Source organism: Saccostrea cucullata, unplaced genomic scaffold (genome assembly GCF_032062105.1).
Source record: "Saccostrea cucullata isolate Sc308-1 unplaced genomic scaffold, CSIRO_AGI_Scuc_v1 ctg1941, whole genome shotgun sequence".
Taxonomy (NCBI): Eukaryota; Metazoa; Mollusca; class Bivalvia; order Ostreida; family Ostreidae; genus Saccostrea; species Saccostrea cuccullata.
The window spans coordinates 156,373-178,364 of record NW_026921497.1 but is presented as its reverse complement, the minus strand read 5'-3'; the positions used below and the strand labels follow the sequence as shown (position 1 = coordinate 178,364).

General features: G+C 32.1%; 3 protein-coding genes across 3 annotated transcripts; 1 reads left to right on the top strand and 2 right to left on the bottom strand.

Annotated features, from left to right (window-relative positions):
* The first annotated feature begins 525 nt into the window (after positions 1 to 525).
* LOC134260150 (uncharacterized) lies at positions 526 to 2,482 on the top strand. The gene is made up of 7 exons (XM_062742738.1): positions 526 to 638; positions 916 to 922; positions 1,047 to 1,085; positions 1,220 to 1,441; positions 1,650 to 1,730; positions 2,037 to 2,108; positions 2,220 to 2,482. The coding sequence occupies exons 1-7, from the start codon at positions 526 to 528 to the stop codon at positions 2,280 to 2,282; spliced, it is 597 nt and encodes a 198-aa protein (XP_062598722.1). The 3' UTR covers positions 2,283 to 2,482.
* Positions 2,483 to 4,834: 2,352 nt separating this feature from the next.
* LOC134260149 (uncharacterized) lies at positions 4,835 to 6,238 on the bottom strand. Its single transcript, XM_062742737.1, has one exon. It carries the CDS (start codon positions 6,236 to 6,238, stop codon positions 4,835 to 4,837), a length of 1,404 nt encoding a protein of 467 aa, XP_062598721.1.
* A 9,479-nt stretch (positions 6,239 to 15,717) lies between these two features.
* On the bottom strand, positions 15,718 to 20,712 carry LOC134260147 (uncharacterized). The gene is made up of 6 exons (XM_062742734.1): positions 20,667 to 20,712; positions 19,638 to 19,819; positions 18,600 to 18,747; positions 17,255 to 18,049; positions 17,057 to 17,153; positions 15,718 to 16,937 (listed from the first exon to the last, which is right to left on the bottom strand). The coding sequence occupies exons 1-6, from the start codon at positions 20,707 to 20,709 to the stop codon at positions 16,481 to 16,483; spliced, it is 1,722 nt and encodes a 573-aa protein (XP_062598718.1). The 5' UTR covers positions 20,710 to 20,712; the 3' UTR covers positions 15,718 to 16,480.
* Positions 20,713 to 21,992: the final 1,280 nt, after the last annotated feature.

Below are 21,992 nucleotides of genomic sequence, written 5' to 3'. Positions count from 1 at the left end.
ACAAACCGTAAACTGTAGTTAACGATTCGTTAAGTATAGTTTTCATCTGTAAAATATATTTAACGGCTGTTAACTATAGTTTACGAATGCTAATCTAAGTTTATCTGTCTGTAATACTAAGCGTTAACAATATATTTTGTTGATAAACATAGATTCACATTTGTAAACTATAGTTTATTATCCTCATAGGATATTAGGTAAGCAATTGAATTATTGATATTAGGTAAGCAATAGAATTGTCCTCTGTAATATTATGAACATTCATAAGTTTATCAGGCTAGCTAAACAGTCCTTTAAATGTAGCAATTTTGTACCCATAATTCTCTGTAAATTGCGGTCTTTCGTGACGTATTACTGGTCGGAATATAACTGTCGTGTAACGAGTTTCCGGGCAGGAGGTTTGTTTTACTCAAGCAGTTTGACCATTTGGAAACTCGAACACGAAAAGAATTCAGACTGTGCGTTGTGACATTGGCTGAAGTAAGATCGCCGAGTGGATCAAAGAGGGAGCGCTTGTCGGGAACTATGTGCCACATTACACAAGGTCCAGGTCTACAGCCCCGGGACAATCCTATTACCTGGTCATCATTGAACTCAAGAGGAGGCCAACCGTGGAGTGGCACCAAGACTAGGTTGAGGCAAACCTAGAACTAAATTATTTGTATACAATTACACTTTTTGAAACACCAAAAGATTTTGATCCGCTTTTGATAAGAATAGATTCAAATGTGGACAAAACTAATACCTAAATGTTCATACTTTTCTTATTTGTATTTTATTTCGACGAACATTGTTGCAATAGCCACTACAAGTATAATTTATTTGACTTATTTTTCAAAATGCTATCTCTTCTACAGTTTTGTCTGATTAAAGACTTCATAAGCAAAGAGATACTGTACACCTTTTTATTTATAGGTTTTTGGTTTTGACAATTGTGCTCTCATTGATATTAAAAATGGAAATATAATTCTAAATGCAATTCAATTGTTTGAAATTGCCAATATACAACAATTTCATTTTTTTTTTAAAAAATTTTCTTAAAACAGCCATCAGTAGAGCTGGAGTCACGCAAGGCTGCTGTTGATGTAAGTTTATCCACAATGTTATAAACAAATACATGTACATCAGCTCAGTATATCTACTTTATTTTGAAAAAAAGATGTACATCATTACAATCTGTTTTATTGAATAAAGAATTTTTTTGTAACTACTCACGAAGTATCACACTTTGTTACCTTTTCTCCAGGAGATTGGACCATCCTCTCCCACTGTTGACACTGGGCTCTGTGAGAAACCGACAGATGAAACTCGTGGATCTGATGGGGAACCCTCCCTGGCTGCAGAGGTGCATCCCATCCAACCCTGCAATGGCGGATCTTCTCCACCTGCCGAGACCCCTCCCAGCTCTTCCTCTGATGAGCCGAAATCTGCCACTGACAGGGTTAGTGTAATTATAAGTATTACTATTATTGTTACTCCAATAAATCAGTGAAACTAAACAAATTGTTAAGCAAGAATAACCATAAAAATGTTTTTAAGATAATCTAGCTTACGGAGAGTCAACCATTATGGCTGATTTGAGATGGTACCTAAAAGGATAAAAGAAAAAAAAATGTGAAATTTATAAGTAAATTAGTTGCTTCTTGTAGATCACTGATGGGAAGGAGATAGAGAGATTGGTGGAGGACAAGGCTGAAGGGAGCGACTGCCCAGAGACACAGCCGACAGTGGTAATGGAAATTAAGAATTTAAATTTAATCATTTAATAATTAATACATATAAGAAGTATACATGTATAAATTTTAACTATCTGTTATTTTTTTTTATACATTGACATTAAATTATCAAATACAAAGCCAATAATCATAAATATACAAAGCCAAAAATAGCAAAAACAAGCTGGGAATAACCAGACTTGTCTTTCCTCATTACTGGAAAATTTATGGATAAAAATATTCATGTTTAAAATAAATAACAGATATTTATACATGTCTATGCGATAGTTGTATGATACATTTGAAGTTACTTAATTCCAGAAGCAGTCCACCCGCAAACGGAAGAGACCAGACCAAGGTAACATGTTTTCGAAGAGACAGAAGACGGCTTTGGTACATGTATGCAGAGTAGTATATTTTAAAAATATTAACCACTTTTAAAATTTATTCTTTTAAACATTCCTGTAATTCTCGCAACTTTTCTAAATTGTTAATTTTTTTCAGTTTTCACCAATGGAGATTGAGTTGCAATGTTTGGTACGGATGTTCGGCGCCTTGAGTTCGTAGGCCTCAACTTTTACCTTTGTGACCCAGCACTTGACCTAAGACGTCTGACGTACGCTGTATGCGGTTTTGGGTTGGTGTTTTCCATCATATTCTTCTCCAGGTTGTCACACAGGTAGGTGGTACTACACATTTCTGTATATATATACATAAAGAATTACTGTAAATACTATTGATTAACTTTTGTTCACATTTTCCTTTCTTATTTAATTATGCTCAATTGTTTCATTATCTATTTATAATTTATTTATAATATCTATTAATGAAATCTTTTTCTCTCTCTTTTTTTTTTAAAAAGATGTTGTAAATACATGTTGGTTATTCCAATAAACTTAATACATCTATTTTGTTGTTATGTTTTTATTTACTGATGGAGATAAATACAAGTCATGGTGATACATGTACTTTATTATAATGTTAAAGAGCTCAATAACTAGGAGTAGTGATGGATTCTAGAGAACAGTTGTCTAGTCACACCAGCACTGATTGGTTGAATACCTTGCTGTTTATAGTTACTAAGATCATATAAAATTAATTTTTGAAATGCATGTTCATTATTATGAATGCGAAGTATAAGAAGGAATGGAACTTTATTAAGTCCCTACAATGTTTTTTGAGAAATTATTTCGAAACACTTCCTCCGTTTAATTACAAGCCTCGGGTTTGTTTAATAAATACCGCAATAGAAAAGGTCACATAAAGGATTGAAAACAAGTTCTATATAACTTCCAATAAGATATTTATGATATTGTACAATCTTCCCTTTGACTGTTTTCATGCCCTTTTTTTTGGAAAAAAAATATTTCGCAATGGCTGAGATCTATGAAATATAGGGGATGACTAGTTAATTTTATTTTATTCAAAATTTTATTTATTTCTCTATGCTTATTTGCAACCGGTAAAGGAAAACATACCATGGGTATCGATATTTGGATTTCCTTTGCATGAAGTACAATTTTAACATAAAAGTAACTATTAAAAATCCTTCATTTGGGTGTATGTGCATGTTTTACTTGACCAACCACGTTTTCAAGAAAAAAGAAAACTAACAAAACGTGGATGGGTCTCTTGCTTCCGTTTACAATAAAAAGACGACGTATTTTTCTTTCATTCCACACATTTTATCATTGATCTTTTTTGGCTTTAAAAGTGTTCCCATGTCTCGTCTTCAATTATGCAAGTTGATGAATTCTTTTTTAAAAAAATATTCGTTTTAAAACAGTTGGCACATTTAACGCGTGTCTTGTCCTCAGAATATTTTATATATATATATATATATATATATATATATATATATATATATATATATATATATATATATATATATATAATATAGTTGAAAATAGTTCACAGTCGATGTCACACAGGTGAAAATAATTATGAAAGAAAAAGAAAATGCAGTTTCCAAATTTCATTTAACACAAGCGCTTTCTGGATTTCATAATCCTTCTTCAGGTGTACATAAATTGAACTGATTGTTTTGCTTGGTAACGTTAACTATGACGTCATGACGTCATGAGAGTCTTTGCAGGGAAGGAAGTAATCTATGACGTCATAGTATGGCTACGTTACGTAAAAGTTAGGGAAAATCAAATTGGACAACAATGGACAATAAATCACATATTTTTCAGTCTCAATAAACAAAGTAAAAAGAAATTCTAATTGATGGTATATAAAAATCGGTAATTTCTCAATGTTAATGTTTGTTCAGTTTTGGTGAAAAAAGATTTATGAAGTAGTTTTCTTTTGCTAATCTCATTGCAGTGGAATCGTTCCTAAGTTTATAAAAGGGGAACACACAGTAGTTTCCTTGTGAGCAAATATCGAAATGTTCACTGCATGGCGTGTTTCTGAGGCTCGGATTGTTAATTTGTTGGCGATGTACGCGCATGCGGGCGGTTAATTGGGTCCCGGTCTGGCCGATGTATTCCTCTCCGCAGTTGTTACACGTAATACAATAAAGGAGGTTTTTGCTCTTACAGGTCATATTTTCATTCACAAGAAATGTTTTTCCACACTTGAAAATAATAGAGGATCCTGTTCGTAGGTTAGGACAAGTACCGCATCTCGGATCACCGCATCTTGTTACGGAATATTGTTCTGGAATGGTGTTGAATTTAGCTCTGGTCAAAAGTTTTTTTAAATTTGGCGGTTGTCTTTGGCTGCGAATCAAATCCGATTTCGGTATAAGTTGTTGAAGATCATTATCCCGTTCAATGATGGTAAAATTCTTTCTTGCCTCTTGAAATATATTAATGTGTTTCGGATTGAATGTTGTTACAAAAGGGATTAAGAATGGATCTTTGTCCTTTTTTCTGGTTGTTCTTAAAATATGCTGCGGAATTTTCTTGGATTCTTCTATGGCAGAAAGGATAAGATTTTCTGGATAATGTTGTGCTAGAAGAAATGTTTTTAGTTCGGTCAACCTTTGATTTCTAGTTTCTGTATCTTTCACAATCATACAAATCCTTCTGGCTAAGTTGTAAGGGATATTTCTTTTTGTGTGAGTAGGATGGCACGAAGTGAAGTTTAGATATTGGTGCGTATCCGTGCTTTTATAAAAAAATATCCGTTAAAATAAGTGAGTTTTGCTTTGTGACCATGACGTCAAGGAAAGGAATAGAGGAATCACTGTGCTCCATTGTGAATTGAAGATTTGGATTTATTGAATTTAGTAACGTGTAGAGTGTTTGTAAATCCTCTTCTGATTTCTTCCAAAATAGGAAACAGTCATCTAAAAATCGTTTCCAATAATCTCTTAAATGCTTTCCAATCTCTTGGCCCAATTCATCGGAAACTTTTTGATACAATGTTTCTTCAAAGAATCCCATAACAAGGATGCTGTATGTTGGTGCCATTTTAGTCCCCATGGCGGTTCCTTTGATCTGTTTATAAAAATCTCCATCAAAATGAAATGTGTTGTTTTCCAGTATAAATCTAACTGAGTCTAGGATAAATTCTGAAGAAATGTTTCTTGGAATTAACTCTGGGTACTTTTCAATCCAAAATTTTATGGCTTCTAGTCCAAGATCATGTGGAATATTAGTATATAGACTCTTCACATCAAAGGTTACAAGTAGTGTATCTGGCTCCACGTTTTCGGGAATTTTGTTTAAAAAATCCATGCTATCTCGTATGTAGCTCGGGACTTTTTCACACAGATCCTTCAAGAGTATATCTATAAAATTACTCAGTCTATGAGTGGGACACGCAGGACCAGCTACAATCGGTCGAAGTTTCAGATCTGTTGGTTCTTGAGTAGCAATGTATGTTCCGTTCTGTTCCTCTATGGCTGTTTTAATATCACTGCTTTTATGTATTTTAGGTAGTCCATAAAAGTTGCTGGTTTTCATTTCAAAGTTTATTAGATAGTCAAGCTCATCCTTTTTTAATAAATTTTGATGTTTTTTGCATAATTGTTTGAGCTGTCTCATGATTGTTTTGTCAGGATTATCAGGCAATTTGATGTAGAAATTATCATCACTCAGTTGTTGAAGAACTAGGGATTTATAGAATGTTTTGTCCATACAAACTATTGCTCCTCCCTTGTCCGCTTCTTTGAAGATAATTTCCGTTTCTTTTTGTAATTCCTGTAGAGCTTTTTTATGTTTTACACACAAATTGTTTTTCACAGGATTTTTGTTTAGCAAAGATGATTTTGTGGACTTCAGAACATCTATATAGTCATCTAAATCCTTGTTACGTCCTTTTTGTATTGTCGTCCCTTTTTTATTTCTCACAATACAATCGTCATTTTTATCAACCCGTCCAAAAAATTCTCTTAAACGCAGTTTTCTACAGAATTCATCTATATCCTTTTCTAGGTTTTGATTGTCGGGGTTGGGTGTTGGTGTAAATTTAAAGCCCTTTTCTAATAATTCTTTTTCCTCTTGAGTAAACGTTTTACTTGAAATATTAATGATTTTTGGGTCCACTTTTTTTACGCCCAGCTTTTCCATCGATATTTCTGAATTTTGCCCTTCCACAAAAAACAATATTCCGTAACAAGATGCGGTGATCCGAGATGCGGTACTTGTCCTAACCTACGAACAGGATCCTCTATTATTTTCAAGTGTGGAAAAACATTTCTTGTGAATGAAAATATGACCTGTAAGAGCAAAAACCTCCTTTATTGTATTACGTGTAACAACTGCGGAGAGGAATACATCGGCCAGACCGGGACCCAATTAACCGCCCGCATGCGCGTACATCGCCAACAAATTAACAATCCGAGCCTCAGAAACACGCCATGCAGTGAACATTTCGATATTTGCTCACAAGGAAACTACTGTGTGTTCCCCTTTTATAAACTTAGGAACGATTCCACTGCAATGAGATTAGCAAAAGAAAACTACTTCATAAATCTTTTTTCACCAAAACTGAACAAACATTAACATTGAGAAATTACCGATTTTTATATACCATCAATTAGAATTTCTTTTTACTTTGTTTATTGAGACTGAAAAATATGTGATTTATTGTCCATTGTTGTCCAATTAGATTTTCCCTAACTTTTACGTAACGTAGCCATACTATGACGTCATAGATTACTTCCTTCCCTGCAAAGACTCTCATGACGTCATGACGTCATAGTTAACGTTACCAAGCAAAACAATCAGTTCAATTTATGTACACCTGAAGAAGGATTATGAAATCCAGAAAGCGCTTGTGTTAAATGAAATTTGGAAACTGCATTTTCTTTTTCTTTTATAATTATATATATATATATATATACAGTACCGACCAGACCCAACCTGACACCAAAGCAGTCCCAGAAAACAGTCCCCGGGACTGCTTTGGGACTGCTCTGGGACCGCTGTGGGACTGCTCTGGGACTGCTCTGGGACTGCTGTGGGACCGCTATGGGACTGCTCTGGGACTGCTGTGAAAAGTAGTCCCAGCAGTCCCAGCTGCCCCTGGGACTGCTTTGTTCACTTATGTGTGACAAAGGTTCTGAGTGACATGATAGCTCCGCCCCCTTGTGTATTCTGAATTTGCAGGCTCCCTATTGTTTTGTTTACTTGCAGCAGAGAGGAGTTTAAACTGTTTATTAAGCAAGGATTTCTTATAATCTTTAATAACTTGAGATTACATGTATTATACTTAATTTATAGTTTTAGGGACTGTATATTTACACAAATGTAATATAGAATATTTTTAAAAATAAAGTTGTTAAATAAGGAAGTCAGGAGGAGATTTTTATTTCTAAAATGTATAAAACTACAGGCTCATGAGAAAAAATATCTACATGTAGATTTATTTTATTATTAAATCTAAAATTAAATACTCAAAATTTTCATAATTGGCACTATTTAAAAAAAATCATTACATTTAGATATAAGATATTTTAATTGAAAAGGCTACACGTTTTACAAGCACCACGCTAAAAGAGTATTACATACAACCCTCAAATAAAAATCTAACAATTTATTTTATGACATGAAATAAAATTATGCCACCGTAACATAAGCAATGTGAACAATTATACGGGAATTTACAGATGAATTAGTTTTTAATTTATAAATAAGTTATTAAAAAAGTAAATTAAAAAAAATTAATAAACAGTTGAAAATGCCTGGAATTGTGATTTATTTCTTTTTTGTTTTGCTTTTGTTTACCTGGCCGATAATGTGTATGAATAAAATGGTATAAACACCTGTGGTTTCAATCGCCTTTGGGCAGAAAATCAATCATGCATGTTATTTGGGTACACTTATCAGTGTTACACATCATTGAACATGCTGCTTAATTAACAATGACCCTAATTTCAATCAATGTAAAAAATGTAATGCATAAAAAAGATAAATGAGTATAAATTTCTTTCAAGATTAATTAATGTTGAACATAATCTTAGGATTCTATACTGGTCACTAATACAATTTACAAATAAAATAATAATTTTTAAATAAACATGTCAGTAAAGAATAATCAATATTGAAAAATATTAAAATGTACTTGGCAAAATTAGCAATGAATTTTTCAAAAGCCCTTATACTTTTTAAAAAAAATGCTTTTAGAGTATCCCGATAGTATGGAAATCGGCCATGATCTATAATGATTATATCTATTTAAAACTAATTCTGGTGAAATATAATTAATTCAATTTTAATTTTCTGTATAGAAAATAAATATGGGAGCCAGTATCAATCACAAAAAAAACCCAAAATAATTGTGATTAAATATACATATTCAGTGTAATTCATTTATGTAGGCTTTCTTCCTTAAATAAATATTATTTCAAATTGTTTCAAATCTATGCGGGTACTGCTCATACATGTAAATGACCTTCGCATTGTAAGGATTCCTGGCATACTGCTCAGAAAAAAATTCAGCTGCCTTTTATAGTTCCATTGTTTATTGGAAATCTCGTTTCTGAGTTAGCCCCGCCCATTAAATTAACAAACCCCGCCCACTGGGACTGCTGGGACTGCTTTCCGGGACTGCTTTCTGGGACCGCTGGGACTGCTGGGACCGCTGTGGGACTGCTCTGGGACCGCTGTGGGACTGCTCTGGGACCGCTGCGGGACTGCTTTAGCAGTCCCAGAAAGCAGTCCCCGGGACTGCTCTGGGACTGCTTTGTGTCAGGTTGGGTCTGGTCGGTACTGTATATATATATATATATATATATATATATATATATATATATATATATATATATATATATATATATATATATATATATATATATATATATGTGTTTGTCAAACACTATGCGCCCGGCCACAACAAAGTTCCAAAAAGTATTTTTAGCACATAGGTCACAGTGAAGGTCACAAGGTCATTGATCTTAATGTTATATGAAAGAACTTTATTATTGGAGTATGCAACCAAATATGAAGTCTCGATCTCCTATGGTTCAAAAGTTATGGTTCGAAAGTTCGAAAAAGTTATTTTTAGCATAAAGTTTGCAGTAAAGGGCACAAGTTCATTGACCTATGTCTTTTGAAATACTTTAATAGTGAAGTATGCTTACAAAATATGAAGTCTTTATCTCTCAAGGTTTTAAAGTTACAAACAGATAAACAGACAGTCAGACAGGACAAAAACAATATACGCCACGGATCTATCGATCTGGGCGCATAAAAAACATTAATATGATAGAAATTTTATTAATATGTTAATATTCTTTGACAGATTTCTATTAAATGTTGTGATGATTTTTGTGTCTAAGTAATGTCTTTTATTGTTAATATGATATTTTCAGATATTATTTTGCACAGAACTTATATATTTTTTGTGTAGCATCAGATTTCAATTGGCTACCGGTAGTTTGAATGCTACCTTAGGTCAATTTTTTCCTCAAATTCAATTTTTCTGAAACTGTGATATTTTGATCTTGAATACAAAATCCCTCATTATATATGATATGAAAGAATTTCAACCACACATTTTTTTCCCGCATCGTCTGAAATATGGTCGGACCCCTGTAAGAAGATTGTAAAATCAGACATTCGACTTGAGAATGAGCCTTATTTTAGAATTATCAGTTGATCTATTTCAAATTTGTGTAATACTTTTAATAAAGATAACTTTTTGTTACCTAAAATCAGTAAGTCACATTGATACTGGAAAATTTGGGTAAAATGTTAAGTAAAAAAGAACATACATTGTGTCAGAAACTGAAAATTCACATGTAAAAACCGACAGTTTAAGTTTTCTTAAGAGAAAATGTATCATTCAATTTTTACAAAAAAATCATCAGAATAATTCAAATGGGTCCTAGAATAAAATATGTAAAAATAAAGAGAATTGAACAGGTGGTTTAAGATATTTTGGCGATTAAAAAAAATTCAATGGCAAAAAACCTAAAAGACTCAGTAGATGACGTCACAATATTTGACCTTTGACCTCTTGATATGACCTTGACCTTTGTCGTACATAAAGAATGTGACTCCTTATATATGTGTCCAAATATCACCCCTCTACTATTTATGGAACAAAAGTTACATTGCATTTTATAACAGACTGGTAAAACAGACTGTTGTTTATTGCACTTCAAAATGTAAGCTCCCAAGTGACCAATATATAGGATTCTCTGATTTCTTCACAAAATATGACGCAAATATGCCAAAACTTATTATTTTTCTTTCAGGGATCATTCATTGTTGTCAATATAGTAATATTATTCTTTTTTCTCCAGTACTTTTTAAGAAATGGGTTAAAATGCACGAGTGTTTTGACCTACCTTAAATTCTCCTTTTTTTCTTTTGGATTTTTGTATCCATTTGAAAACTATTCTGCATCAAAGACTTATTTTCCCACATATGAAATTCATATTCAATATGAATTCTTAAGCGATTTATGTAGAGAATCACAGTTTTCATATAGACCTTCATTTTCACCTTGGCAAGGGTAATTAAAACAGTTTTCAGCTCAGTGTAATAACCATGTTTACTTTGAAATTGAATTTCTTTAGGAGGATAATAGGATTGATTCACGGGATTTTCTTTGATAAGAAACTCTTCAATAGATCCTTTCAACGTTAAAAAATAAAATTTAATAATGTAGTTCTATATTATTTTATTAATGTATGCTTCAGTATTTATTGAACGACCCTCGTATGCACCATTGCAAAAGTTTACTTTTTGTACTTATATACATGTATCTAGTGAAATTAAAACAAAATAGTGTGAAGAAATAATTTCTTAGAAAATAATTCTTGAAGAAATCATGAAGACATTGCAAACCGATATTTAGACATAGCATATTCTTCAATGCTTAGCTTAAAAAAGCTAGAAATTACATTTCAAATTGATATTTCAATTTTGAAGCCAATATAACTATGACTATCAAAATAATAATAAAAAGTTGATAAGTATTTTTAATCTGTATGTTAGATGCCACTGGGATTGAATTACAGGTGTCATATTTTTCGCTCTAGTCATTAAGTCATAATCTTGCAATTAATAAAAAAGCAAATCCTTAATTCCTTCTTCCTACCTCTCATTCATTTTAACATTGTGTCAATAAAACTTAGACAAGATATTTAGACTTCTATTCATCGGTTTCTATTTTAACCAATTAAGGTGCATACTTCTATAGATTGGTTTGCAATACTTATGTGAAATAGTTATTGTTTTTTTCAAACTGTAGTCATATTGAAATTCGTCCCATACGACAGTAGTGTTCTAAAGTACCTCGTATAAAATAAACGTTCTGAAGAGCCTTTTGTTAAAATTTGTTTTGTAGCAACATATTGGTTAAAATAAAAACCAATAAACAGAATAATGTAGCCTATTGTAGTCTAAGTATTTTAACTGACATTATGTAAAACTGTATCAGTTAATTAGTAAGGATTTTCATTTCGATCAAGGATGGAGTACTTGTAATTAACTGCAAATAATTGTATTTTTCAAAGTTATTGAAAGTAATTTGCAATTGAACATTTTTCAAATACTTGTAAAAATTAAAATTTAAGTTAAGATATAAAAAATACCACGAGTTTTCAATTACGCTGTCAAATTAAAGCTGTAGGGTCGATCTTTCCTGTTGGTACATGTAAGCCTTAATTGCCCTGTAATTCACAGCTGTTAATTACACAACAAATCAAGAGACATCCATTCCATGATTTGGATTGATAGATTATTGTTGTTTTACGCCGATTCGTTTATATTTCAGTCATATTTCTGTGTCCAGTTTGGAAGATAAGACCAAAACAGAGAATTATTCCAATTAAAATTGCTCCACTAGCGTTAGAAAACCTTTGAATTCAATGTTTATTTTAACATCGAAATTTATTTTTTGGAAATTTGGTATCTGAAATATAACAAAGTATTATTTATAAAGTGAAAATATCATATAAAAAATATTATATGCAGTTTAGGATGTGCAGGCATCGTACAAATGAATGTAAATGAAAGGGTTTTGGCTGTGATTTACATTCTTAATATCCACTTCATAAGCCATGTGTTTATGTACATACATGTAGGTTATATGTGGAGTAAAGTGCTCAAACTAATGAGAGATAATTCTTTTTTAAAATGCTTTGTAAATAATTAAATTTAAACAACATGAAAGTATAAAACTTCTTAGGTTTGAAATATAACTTTATTTCTAGACTTATTGTTTGTGCAGAGGCTTATTTTATGCAGGGTTATTTATTATCGTTCAATACTAAGCATATAAAAATATGCATAAATTAATTGTGCATGAATATATGAGAAAATTTGCTTCATTTATACAAAATTTAATTCGAAATAACATGCAGTTGATAAATGCGGTACATCAATAGCTTCATTATATAGCTTACCTTTAGTTGACATTTCTACAGTTCCTAGCAGATACTGGTCATAAATTTAATAGTGCATTACAGGTATTTTGATTAAGCCAGGAGAACATTGAAAAAAAAAACTTTCGAAAAGCTTTACATATCATTAGTGAAAAGAAGTCCGACACTCAGATTTTGATATATACACATTATACATGTATAAGCACACTCAACTAGACGGCTTTTTGAGAACGATTTGTTGGTCATTATTACTTTGTTCGTGTATTTAAAACGTTTGTAATTAGACACTTCCGCAATGTGCTAATTTTAGCTGTGAAAACTGATGCATATAATTTAGAAAATATGTTCACTGTTTGTTTCATGTGTCTGATTATGGCAATTAATCAATTTAAGGATTACAATGCTCCACAGAAACAAATTAAAAGGTCATTTAATATTTGAATAAGTTAGAAGATATTTATTTCTAGTCTTTTTTAGTATAGAAACCTATCAAAAGGCTTACTTTATTTCATATAAACAAATAAACCATGAATCAGCATGGAAGTAATTCTATGATTCCAAGAGTTTTGTGACAGATAATTATTCCCACGAGGATCATGAAAGCATTAACGATGAATACCATGGCCAGTTATACGGATATACAGTGTATTATTGATACTTAACAGCAACATATACATGTATGTTCTGACATAGCACACTTAAACACCATGTTGTGATGTATAATTTCCTAGAATATAACTTTCCGGATATTACCTAGCAGAGCTTGAAAACAAATCTTCCGCACTCTAATACTTTGTTAACTTACTGCGGAACGGAAAAACACAGTGCGGGAAGTTATTTTCACGTTGATGTAAACAAGCTGAATCTATTTGATCTGAATTAAAAATAATTAGAAACTCGGTAATTAATATGTTGATTTGAATTTCATTGTCATCACAAAACTTGATGAAACTTACTAAAGAAATAAATGTTATGAATCAATTGATTAAAGTCCTAGCTATTTGTTTTGGTAAAATAAGAGCGATAACTTTGAATTTATCAAATAATATTTAATGAAGAAAAATCTCAAATATAATAATTTAAAATTACCTTTAAGGTTCAGATTTGTCTTAAGTTTATGAAGAAATAAAGGACAAAAAAAATGAAAAGAAAAAGAAATGGATAACTAAATTGCTTTTAATTTCCGCCTTGAGCAAATTTTATTCGTAGAAACTTTAAGAAGTGGTCAATATTTTTACATTATCTTAACTTTTATACTTTTGCGAGCCAAAATATGCAGTTGATCAAGCAAGACGGTTTTCCAAGTTAGAGATACTGAGTACTGTGGTTTCATCAATATTCTTTGAGTACCAATTTTCGTGGATTTCGTTCTTGAGCAGATTCATTAATTCAAATGTTCATTGAAATACGAAATATGACATTCATTCGTATTGGCAATTAAGTTTTCCAACAAATTGTTGGAATTAATATCGACACTAATTGTGCTCCATTGTTATAACTGACCTGTTTTTATATTCCTATGTATACTTTGAACTTGATACTTTAAACCCTAAGGATTATTGTAAACAAACAGGTGAGAAACAACATTCTCGTTTGTTTAATTATTTTACTGAATTAAATACTCTAATACAAAGTTATTATTAAATATTACCATTTCTAATGTTTTTCTCTGTGATAACTCTTTGAAAGTTGTCGGAGTTTATTTTTGATAATTCTGCCGGAATGTGAATTAGGCAGGTCGATAGATCAGGAGCTAAGGAGGCCTAATACGCATGCAAATCTCGTGCACATCTGTCTCTGTGTCTGACACTAAGGAGGCAAAATATGCATGAAAATCTCGTGCGGCTGCCTATGTGTTCGACGTCAGTGGGCGAAGACTTTTGAAATTGGCATGGAAGTCCTCGTATGATTATAGTCTATGTCTACATTTTCAAAGTCTAAATCTACAATTTTATTTCACGATGAAATGGAAATATAAGGAATCACTGTCTAGCTTTGAGAGTATGCCAGGGACATCAACAATAGTGGGAAAAATGGGATAATTTTAGCATAACGGGCTTCGCCCGTTATGCAAATTATCCCATGTTTTCCACTATTGTTAATGCCCTGGCATACTCTCAAAATTAGACAGTGATTCCTTAAATAAAAACACTTTAGTATTAAATTTAATTTTCCCTTTCATTACTTAATTTGTATTGAAGTTTACATTTTCTGTTACTCGTTTATTTTAAATTAATTTATGTTTGTTTGTTTAATGTCCCTTTCGAGAATTTTCGAGAATTTTTCACCCATATTGAGATGCTACCTCTTGCCGATAAAGGGCGACAAATTTAGACCTTTAACCGGCACTCAAGGACATTGATCAGAGAACACCTATTGCGACACGAGATTTAGGTTTATAGGTCTCGACCACAGGTGCTTGGTTCAAGATACGCTAGGTTTCTACTATATAATCTCGATCACATGTATCTTTTTCGAGACCAAAAATATAGGTCACCAATTCACCCCCTTTTATTTATATATTATCCGCAGCTGGCCCCCAACCCCCCCCCCCCCCCCCCAAAAAAAAACAAAACAAAACAAAACACCCCCCCCCCAAAAAAAAAACAAAAAAAAAACAAGTGTAATGGTAACCGGAATCCACCATCTTGAACCTCATATATATTTCCTTAACTCACCTCCTCGCGAACTTTGACACTTACCATAAAATTCCACGCTTCATCAATCGAAATAAAAAGTACATCTCTAAACAACTCAGCACTTCCGGTTTGGCAACCGTGATATGATAACCCGCTCTCATTGGCTACTGTTACATTTTGCACTGGTGTAGAAGAATGTAGAGAGGATCCTTAACAAATATTTTTGTACTGATAATAACTATCAAATTATCTTAAAATTTACCAAAAACGTCAATTTACAAAACATTTGACAGAAACCTAAAAATATCAATTTTCAAATTTGCGCCAAATGATATTTCGGTTTTATCTTATGTCCTTTACAATAGCATGGAAAACTTCCGAGAGTACAAGAGCCGAGCCAATGAGATCCCAATATTTTTGGTCTCAAAAAAGATGGTTACCCTGTGTTATTATAAAGTAGAACACTAGTGTACATTTATGAAACAAGCGCCTGTTGTCTCATCCGGAGGATCAGTCTCCACAATATGTTTAATGACACATAAGGTTATTGTTCTTCATTATTGTATTGAGCTTGAGATAAAAGATACAACAGAGTCCGACACTTCTGTTTCATACTTGGATATTTTACTTGAAAAAGACACTAATGGTAATCTAACAACCAAACTATATGATAAACGTGATGACTTTAACTTTTCTATCGTCAACTTCCCTTACTTATGCAGCATTATACCTCCATCACCTGTATACGGAGTACATATATCTCAGTTGATTCGATACGCAAGAGCATGCTCTACGTATGAGCAATTTCTAAAACGAGGTAAATTATTGACAAGCAAGTTGATGAAACAAGAATATCAACAGGGTCGTTTAAAGTCACCATTTCGTAAGTTCTATGGTCGATACAATGACCTTGTCAGCAAATACAATTTATCACTGAGTAAAATGCTGATTGACGTTTTTCATACCTATTGTTAGTCCATTATTATACACTGAATTGACGACGGTTTTTTTCCGTTATTTCCTGATCATGACAAGGAGCACACGACGGGTGTGACCGGTCGGCAGGGGATGCTCACTCCTCCATGGCACTTGATCCCACCTGTTATTCTCGGGGGTTTGTGTTTGCTCTGCTTTAATTTTGTATTGTTTTATGGACTTTGAGATTGAATACTGTTTGTTATCTCCATATCCTTCATTCAGATAAAAAAGTCAAAGCTGTGAACTTGTGAAGTAAGAAATAGTGATGAACGAGGAAATTTGTAGAAAAAGCGCCATTTTTCCAATTTTGAAAAAAAAAACCCACGTCATCTCTTGTCCCCTTTTCCACAATCCTCTTATGATTCAGATGACATTTTTGACAAATCTAAAAATTCGTATTCTGAAACGTCTAGACGTTGTTGTACTTCATTCAAAGTTGAGTACGGTCTTCTTTTTGCGCTTTGTGCATAAATTGCGGTGGATTCAAATGATGATGCAGGTTCATAGTACACGGCACTGGCGTCTGGTAAAATTTCAATGTAATTTGTTTTCTCTTGTATTTCTGACAATTCCGCGGGACAGAAGTAACGTTTGCTAGCCCTGTCTTGAAGTATTTTTATTTTTTGTGATTTGTTATGCTTTGGGCATGATTCCGGGGAAAGGTACTTGTAATCATTTTCTTTTCTGCTGGGAAGGACCCGACCTGCATGATCGTAGATATGAATGCCTTCAATCGGTCGATGTTCCATTTGAAGAATTGTGCTGTACCTTCGATTGTTATGTAAATAACTAAGTTGAGGCTCTTCTTGAAGTCTGAACAAAAAATAGTTTTAATTCATAAAAATTCAATGATTAAATTTATGTGTCGTTCATTGCTTGGAAATGTGCCAAAAACAAAACCTGTCATTTAATAAAAAAAAAATTAAAAATACCTTTTTATCTTCAGTCTCTGGACAAAAACAATGAACAGGAATATGAATAAAAGGAAAAATAAGAATCCGCAGACACTTAGGAGAACTGGAATAAAGGCTGAAAAAGAAGCAAATTCTAAGAACTTTTATACAATTGATTACATATTCTCTGAATATTCTTTTATATCTAGGGTAATTAGCAGACGACAGGTTACTCACAATTCAAATGACTTGAAGGCATTTCTTTCTTGACTTCTTTTTCAGTAGTACTTGACTGAAGGGTAGTCGTCATGTCCATCGACGTGAATATCACTTCAGACTGTGTCTGATCAGTTGGATTTTGATGTGTCTGGTCGGTTTCTCTGCTAGATGACGTTGCTAGATTTGATTTCTCTTTCGTTCTTGTAGTCTCAGTTTTGTCTGAAGCTTTCAATGATTTGGTGGAAAGAGGCAGAATATTCTCTTCCCATGAACTCGGATTCAACGTCGACTTTGTTGTGGGAATCATCCTTGAGTTTGTATTTTCCTCGGCCAGATTGTGTATAGAGCTTTGATTGTAATTTGATTGAGAGTGTGGTTCTGTTTCGACTGTGGATGTAGAAGAACATTCAGGCGGTTCTGTCGAGATAACATTATTGTCTTTGATTGTTTGAAAAGTATTGAATTCAGAGTAATTTGGACCATTTGTGAGTAGGGAAGGGTTTGTTGAAGTCGGTGTGGAATTCTTTAAAATCACCATTTTCCTCGTTTTTATGTTTGAAAACTTTTTTAAAGCACTCTCTTTAACTAGTGCCTTTTCTCTTGCTGTCGTTAAGAATCGCAAAAATGTTGTTGTTTGTGGAACTGTTTGAGATCTTTTCGATTGCACTGGTGAAGAAGACATTGAATATGTTGACGCTTGTGTTAATCTCGTTATATAAGTTGGTAAGCTTTGTGCTGCTGTTGTTAATACTTTTAAAGATGTTTCAGTAATCATTTTTCTTGAAGTGAAGTCTTCGTCCATATACGACGCAACTGATAATAAAGTATATAAAAAACAAATAATTGTCAAGAAACTGCAGTTTTAATTTTCTTTTATGAAAATACGTGTAACTATCTTTGAGAAATAAAATTACGCTTTTCAGCTACTTGCGAAATTAAGGGGGGGGGCATCTTTGAAATTATCATTTTATAGACTGATTTTGGTCTCCAAACAAATGATTTCATAAATAGATTTTGATTTATAAAAACTGAAAATCTCGTTAAGATCATCCGAACAAATAGCTATAAACTGAAACCGTTTTTTTTTTTCATGAAACCTATGTCGATAATTCTTTGTGCAAAAAAGGGATAAACTTCAAAAACTTCAGTGCATGTAATCTTTGTTAATTAACAACTGCTTATTTTAAAATTAAAATTTTGAAACTTTCTCAGTAAATCTTTACTACTTAAATGCTTTAATTTAATATCAGAACTAAATATACTTGTTTGATATTTAAAGGTAGAGAATTTGGTCCAATTAAGTATGGGAATCTTGAAGTACTTACAAATTTTGAGGCATTATAAAAACAATATTTTAGATTACCTGACCATTGCAGTTTAAATCCTCTAGCAGTACCGAAGTCATCAGATATGAATGAAATCAAAACTATTCTCCCATAGGCAGTTATCCTGCGAATAGACCCTTTTCCACATTGTTTGTACAAGGTGAATTTAGGTTCATATTCCTCTATCTGTGAAGTACAATTGTTCATACAATGTGCAAAAATTCATGTTATAAGCGGTAGTAAAATATTGCTTTTGAATACATGTTTCCATTTAATTTTTCCATATAAGAATAACCACCCTTAAGTTATTCAATCAAATGGATAATTATATGTTATAATATGAAAAATGTATTAAAATAAATTTCGTTCTAGATTAGTACGAACTAGGATATGAAAACATTAAAACATTCTCGACATTAGCAAAGTACTAGTATTAGTATAGACTAGCTTTTATTCATTATTTGTAAATTTGATATCGATCTGCGACGATCACTTTCCGAGAAAAAAGAAACATTTTCTTCAGATATAAATTGTTCGAGGCGATTTATATTCAAAAGTTACAATAAGTCGCGAAACTCGCAGATATTTCTTGCACGCGAATAAAAGCTGATTCACAGTTTTAGCCGTCGATGCAGCTGAGTTGAGCTAATCTTCAACCGAGTAAAATAATTCAGAACAACAGAACTGTTTAGTCATATATATCACCAAATTTGAGTTGTTGTACATCATGCAGTTTTCTTACCACCATGTCAGATTGGATATAGTATTTTATACATTGAGTAAAGAGTAAAAAGGGCATCCAAACAATGTATTTTCCATTTTCCCTGAATCGAAGTGATAACGATATTATAATAACGTTCCGCATGATAAATCCTCTTCATGTATCACGTTTGATAAAAATATATGCATGTCATGTAGCGATTTCTTTTTATGATGTTTTTTTTTTTTGTTTTTTTTTTTAAATTCACAAATGCCTCGTCGTTGTAATTATATTTAATTATCTTTTTCCATATACTAAGTTGCAACACAAATTTTATGCTTCAATTTATACTGAATGTATAAGTTAAAACAATTACTTTTAGGAAATCATCACATTTATATCCTTTTGTTTTATGGATATCCTGGTCTTCTATAGATATAGAAATGTTGTTGGCATTGAGTGGTGCTTCTATCATCCACGTAATATTGCAATTTTTCGGGTAATAATCAGGGTATCCAGGCGATGTAATGGTCCCTTTGGTTCTGTATGCATCTAATCCTAATAACCAAATAAAGAGGATAAGAAAGTAATTAATGATTTTTTAGAATATACATCGATCTATGTTGGGTAAATATGGAATAACAATCTTTCCCTTTTGCTAGCCATTGGATCGATTGATTGATTGTATGTTGTTAAACGTCCCTCTCAAGAATATTTCACTCACATGGAGACGCCATCACTTGCCGGTGGAAAGCTACAAATTATGTCCTTTACTCGGCACTCAGGGCTATTGAGCATTGAGGAATTTTTTAAGTATCAAGACCTTCAGCAACACGGAACCTCGATTAATACAGTCTTACTCGAAGTAACGGTCTCCACGCCCCAAAAATCAAATATTTTCTTCTTATGTACACGTTTTTGAATAAATTATCCTTTTTGATTTTTGAAACGTGACCATGTACATGTATTTTGAAACAAGAGTCAAGACAAATGTGAGCAATTTATGGCAAAGAATACACAATTCAAACTAAGAAAAACATAGTTTAAAGAGCAAAATCAATGAATGTGTCTGTTTTATTTTATATCTTCGTTTAATTTTTGTTACCCCCAAAATTATATGCACCCCTTCTTTGATTTATTTTAATTCATCGTTTAATATAAAGATAAAATGTGCTTTGCATTTATTACCCGATGTATTCACACTCTTGTGCGAAATGATTTAATATGTGTTTAAATTATATGCTTTTTCATATTTTATTTTTTTTTTTAAATGTTTAATTAAAAGAAAACAAATTTAATGCATTGCTTTTGTTCACACTTTTTAAAATTGAAATCTAAAATTATATATTTAAATACACATTTTAAAGATATACATAAATAGTTCAAATTTTTTAATAGTTGTTACCTTGTATGAAATATACAAAAACGAGCAGCTTAAAAATTTCCATTTGATCGCTGTCAAACAAGGAAGTAAATTGTGAACAAATTGTATTCTAAAGTGAAGTTTATATAGATTTTAAATCAATAACTTCCCGTCATTGCAGTGGACAAGGAAGGTATCATTTCAGAAAAAATTGTCTGAAAACCCTGCTTAATTAAAAAAAAAAAAAAACAAACACCCCCCAATAATGTTTTTTTTTTTTTTTATTTTTCATAATTCTTATTTTTCCATAAAATTATTGCATGTTATGAAATGATTAATACTTGGAAATAAAAGTTCGTTGACAGTATTTTTTAAACAAATTTTGGTTGAAATTTATAAAAGTTAATTCAAAAGAAGTGCTTTTTTTAAAAAATATCACGCATTTTCAATTTTATTCAGAAATAAAGACTGCTAAAAAGCCTAAAATTAAACTAGGGAGCAGATCGAAAGAGGTATAGTGCCCTGTCCCAGTATTTCGCCTAGTGTACCAGGTTTAATGGGATGTTTCTTTAACTTTTTTACAGTTTCATTTGGAGCATCGGATATGAAGAATTTCTTCTGTATACTACATGCTTTATAAACAAGTGAAAAGTAATAATTTAAAGATTTCCTCTTAATTTAAATTTTATGCTACAATTCGGGCTTTAAGTTCACGATAATGACTTTTAAATTATATACAAATTCTTTTTTATTTCACAACCAGCATCTTTGCGTTTGTAAATACAGTGAATCACTATAATAAAATAAAATATCTTTCGTAATTTTTATAAATAGTTTTAATTTAAATTTGCCGTTTACAGAATAATGTATTAAAATTTTTCTATTTACAATTTTTGAGGATGCTTGGTTTCATGAAAGGTCTTCATTACCTTTCGTTTTTGGAAATGATGCTGTATGTCGTCGATGAATCTATTCTTCATGTTTTATGTGTCTTCTTTCCAAAACAATCGGAAAAAATCCCATGTTACATTAAGTCTAGGTGACGTTAAATTCAAATGTATATGATAAGGAGACTGGTTTGAACAATAAAGGGTATATATACCTAACGTTGAACAACATATAATGACTTCACAATGTACATATATTTACATTTCCAAATGTTTTTCTTTATGTAACACTACTGAAAGCAATGTGTATCTATAACTGTATATTAAATACAGGTACGGGGTCAAGAGGTCATAGATGTGCGTATGGATAAACGTTCGACGTAATTTCTCTGTGACGTCATAAAAGGTCGACACGCATTCAGGGATTACACACATGCCGTTGGGTTTGAAAAATAACACATTTCACACGTTAAAAGTCACA

What these genes read in the sequence shown, in the direction of transcription:
- LOC134260150 (XM_062742738.1), top strand. Translation starts at nt 526, where the DNA reads ATGTGCCACATTACACAAGGTCCAGGTCTACAGCCCCGGGACAATCCT. An exon ending in CACGCAAGGCTGCTGTTGAT is followed by an intron (nt 1,086 to 1,219) that starts GTAAGTTTATCC and finishes CTACTCACGAAG; the next exon opens with TATCACACTTTGTTACCTTT. An exon ending in AGAGACAGAAGACGGCTTTG is followed by an intron (nt 2,109 to 2,219) that starts GTACATGTATGC and finishes AATTTTTTTCAG; the next exon opens with TTTTCACCAATGGAGATTGA.
- LOC134260149 (XM_062742737.1), bottom strand. Translation starts at nt 6,238, where the DNA reads ATGGAAAAGCTGGGCGTAAAAAAAGTGGACCCAAAAATCATTAATATT.
- LOC134260147 (XM_062742734.1), bottom strand. Translation starts at nt 20,709, where the DNA reads ATGGAAATTTTTAAGCTGCTCGTTTTTGTATATTTCATACAAG. An exon ending in ATTTAAACTGCAATGGTCAG is followed by an intron (nt 18,050 to 18,599) that starts GTAATCTAAAAT and finishes CTTTATTATCAG; the next exon opens with TTGCGTCGTATATGGACGAA. An exon ending in GCCTTCAAGTCATTTGAATT is followed by an intron (nt 17,154 to 17,254) that starts GTGAGTAACCTG and finishes CTTCTTTTTCAG; the next exon opens with CCTTTATTCCAGTTCTCCTA.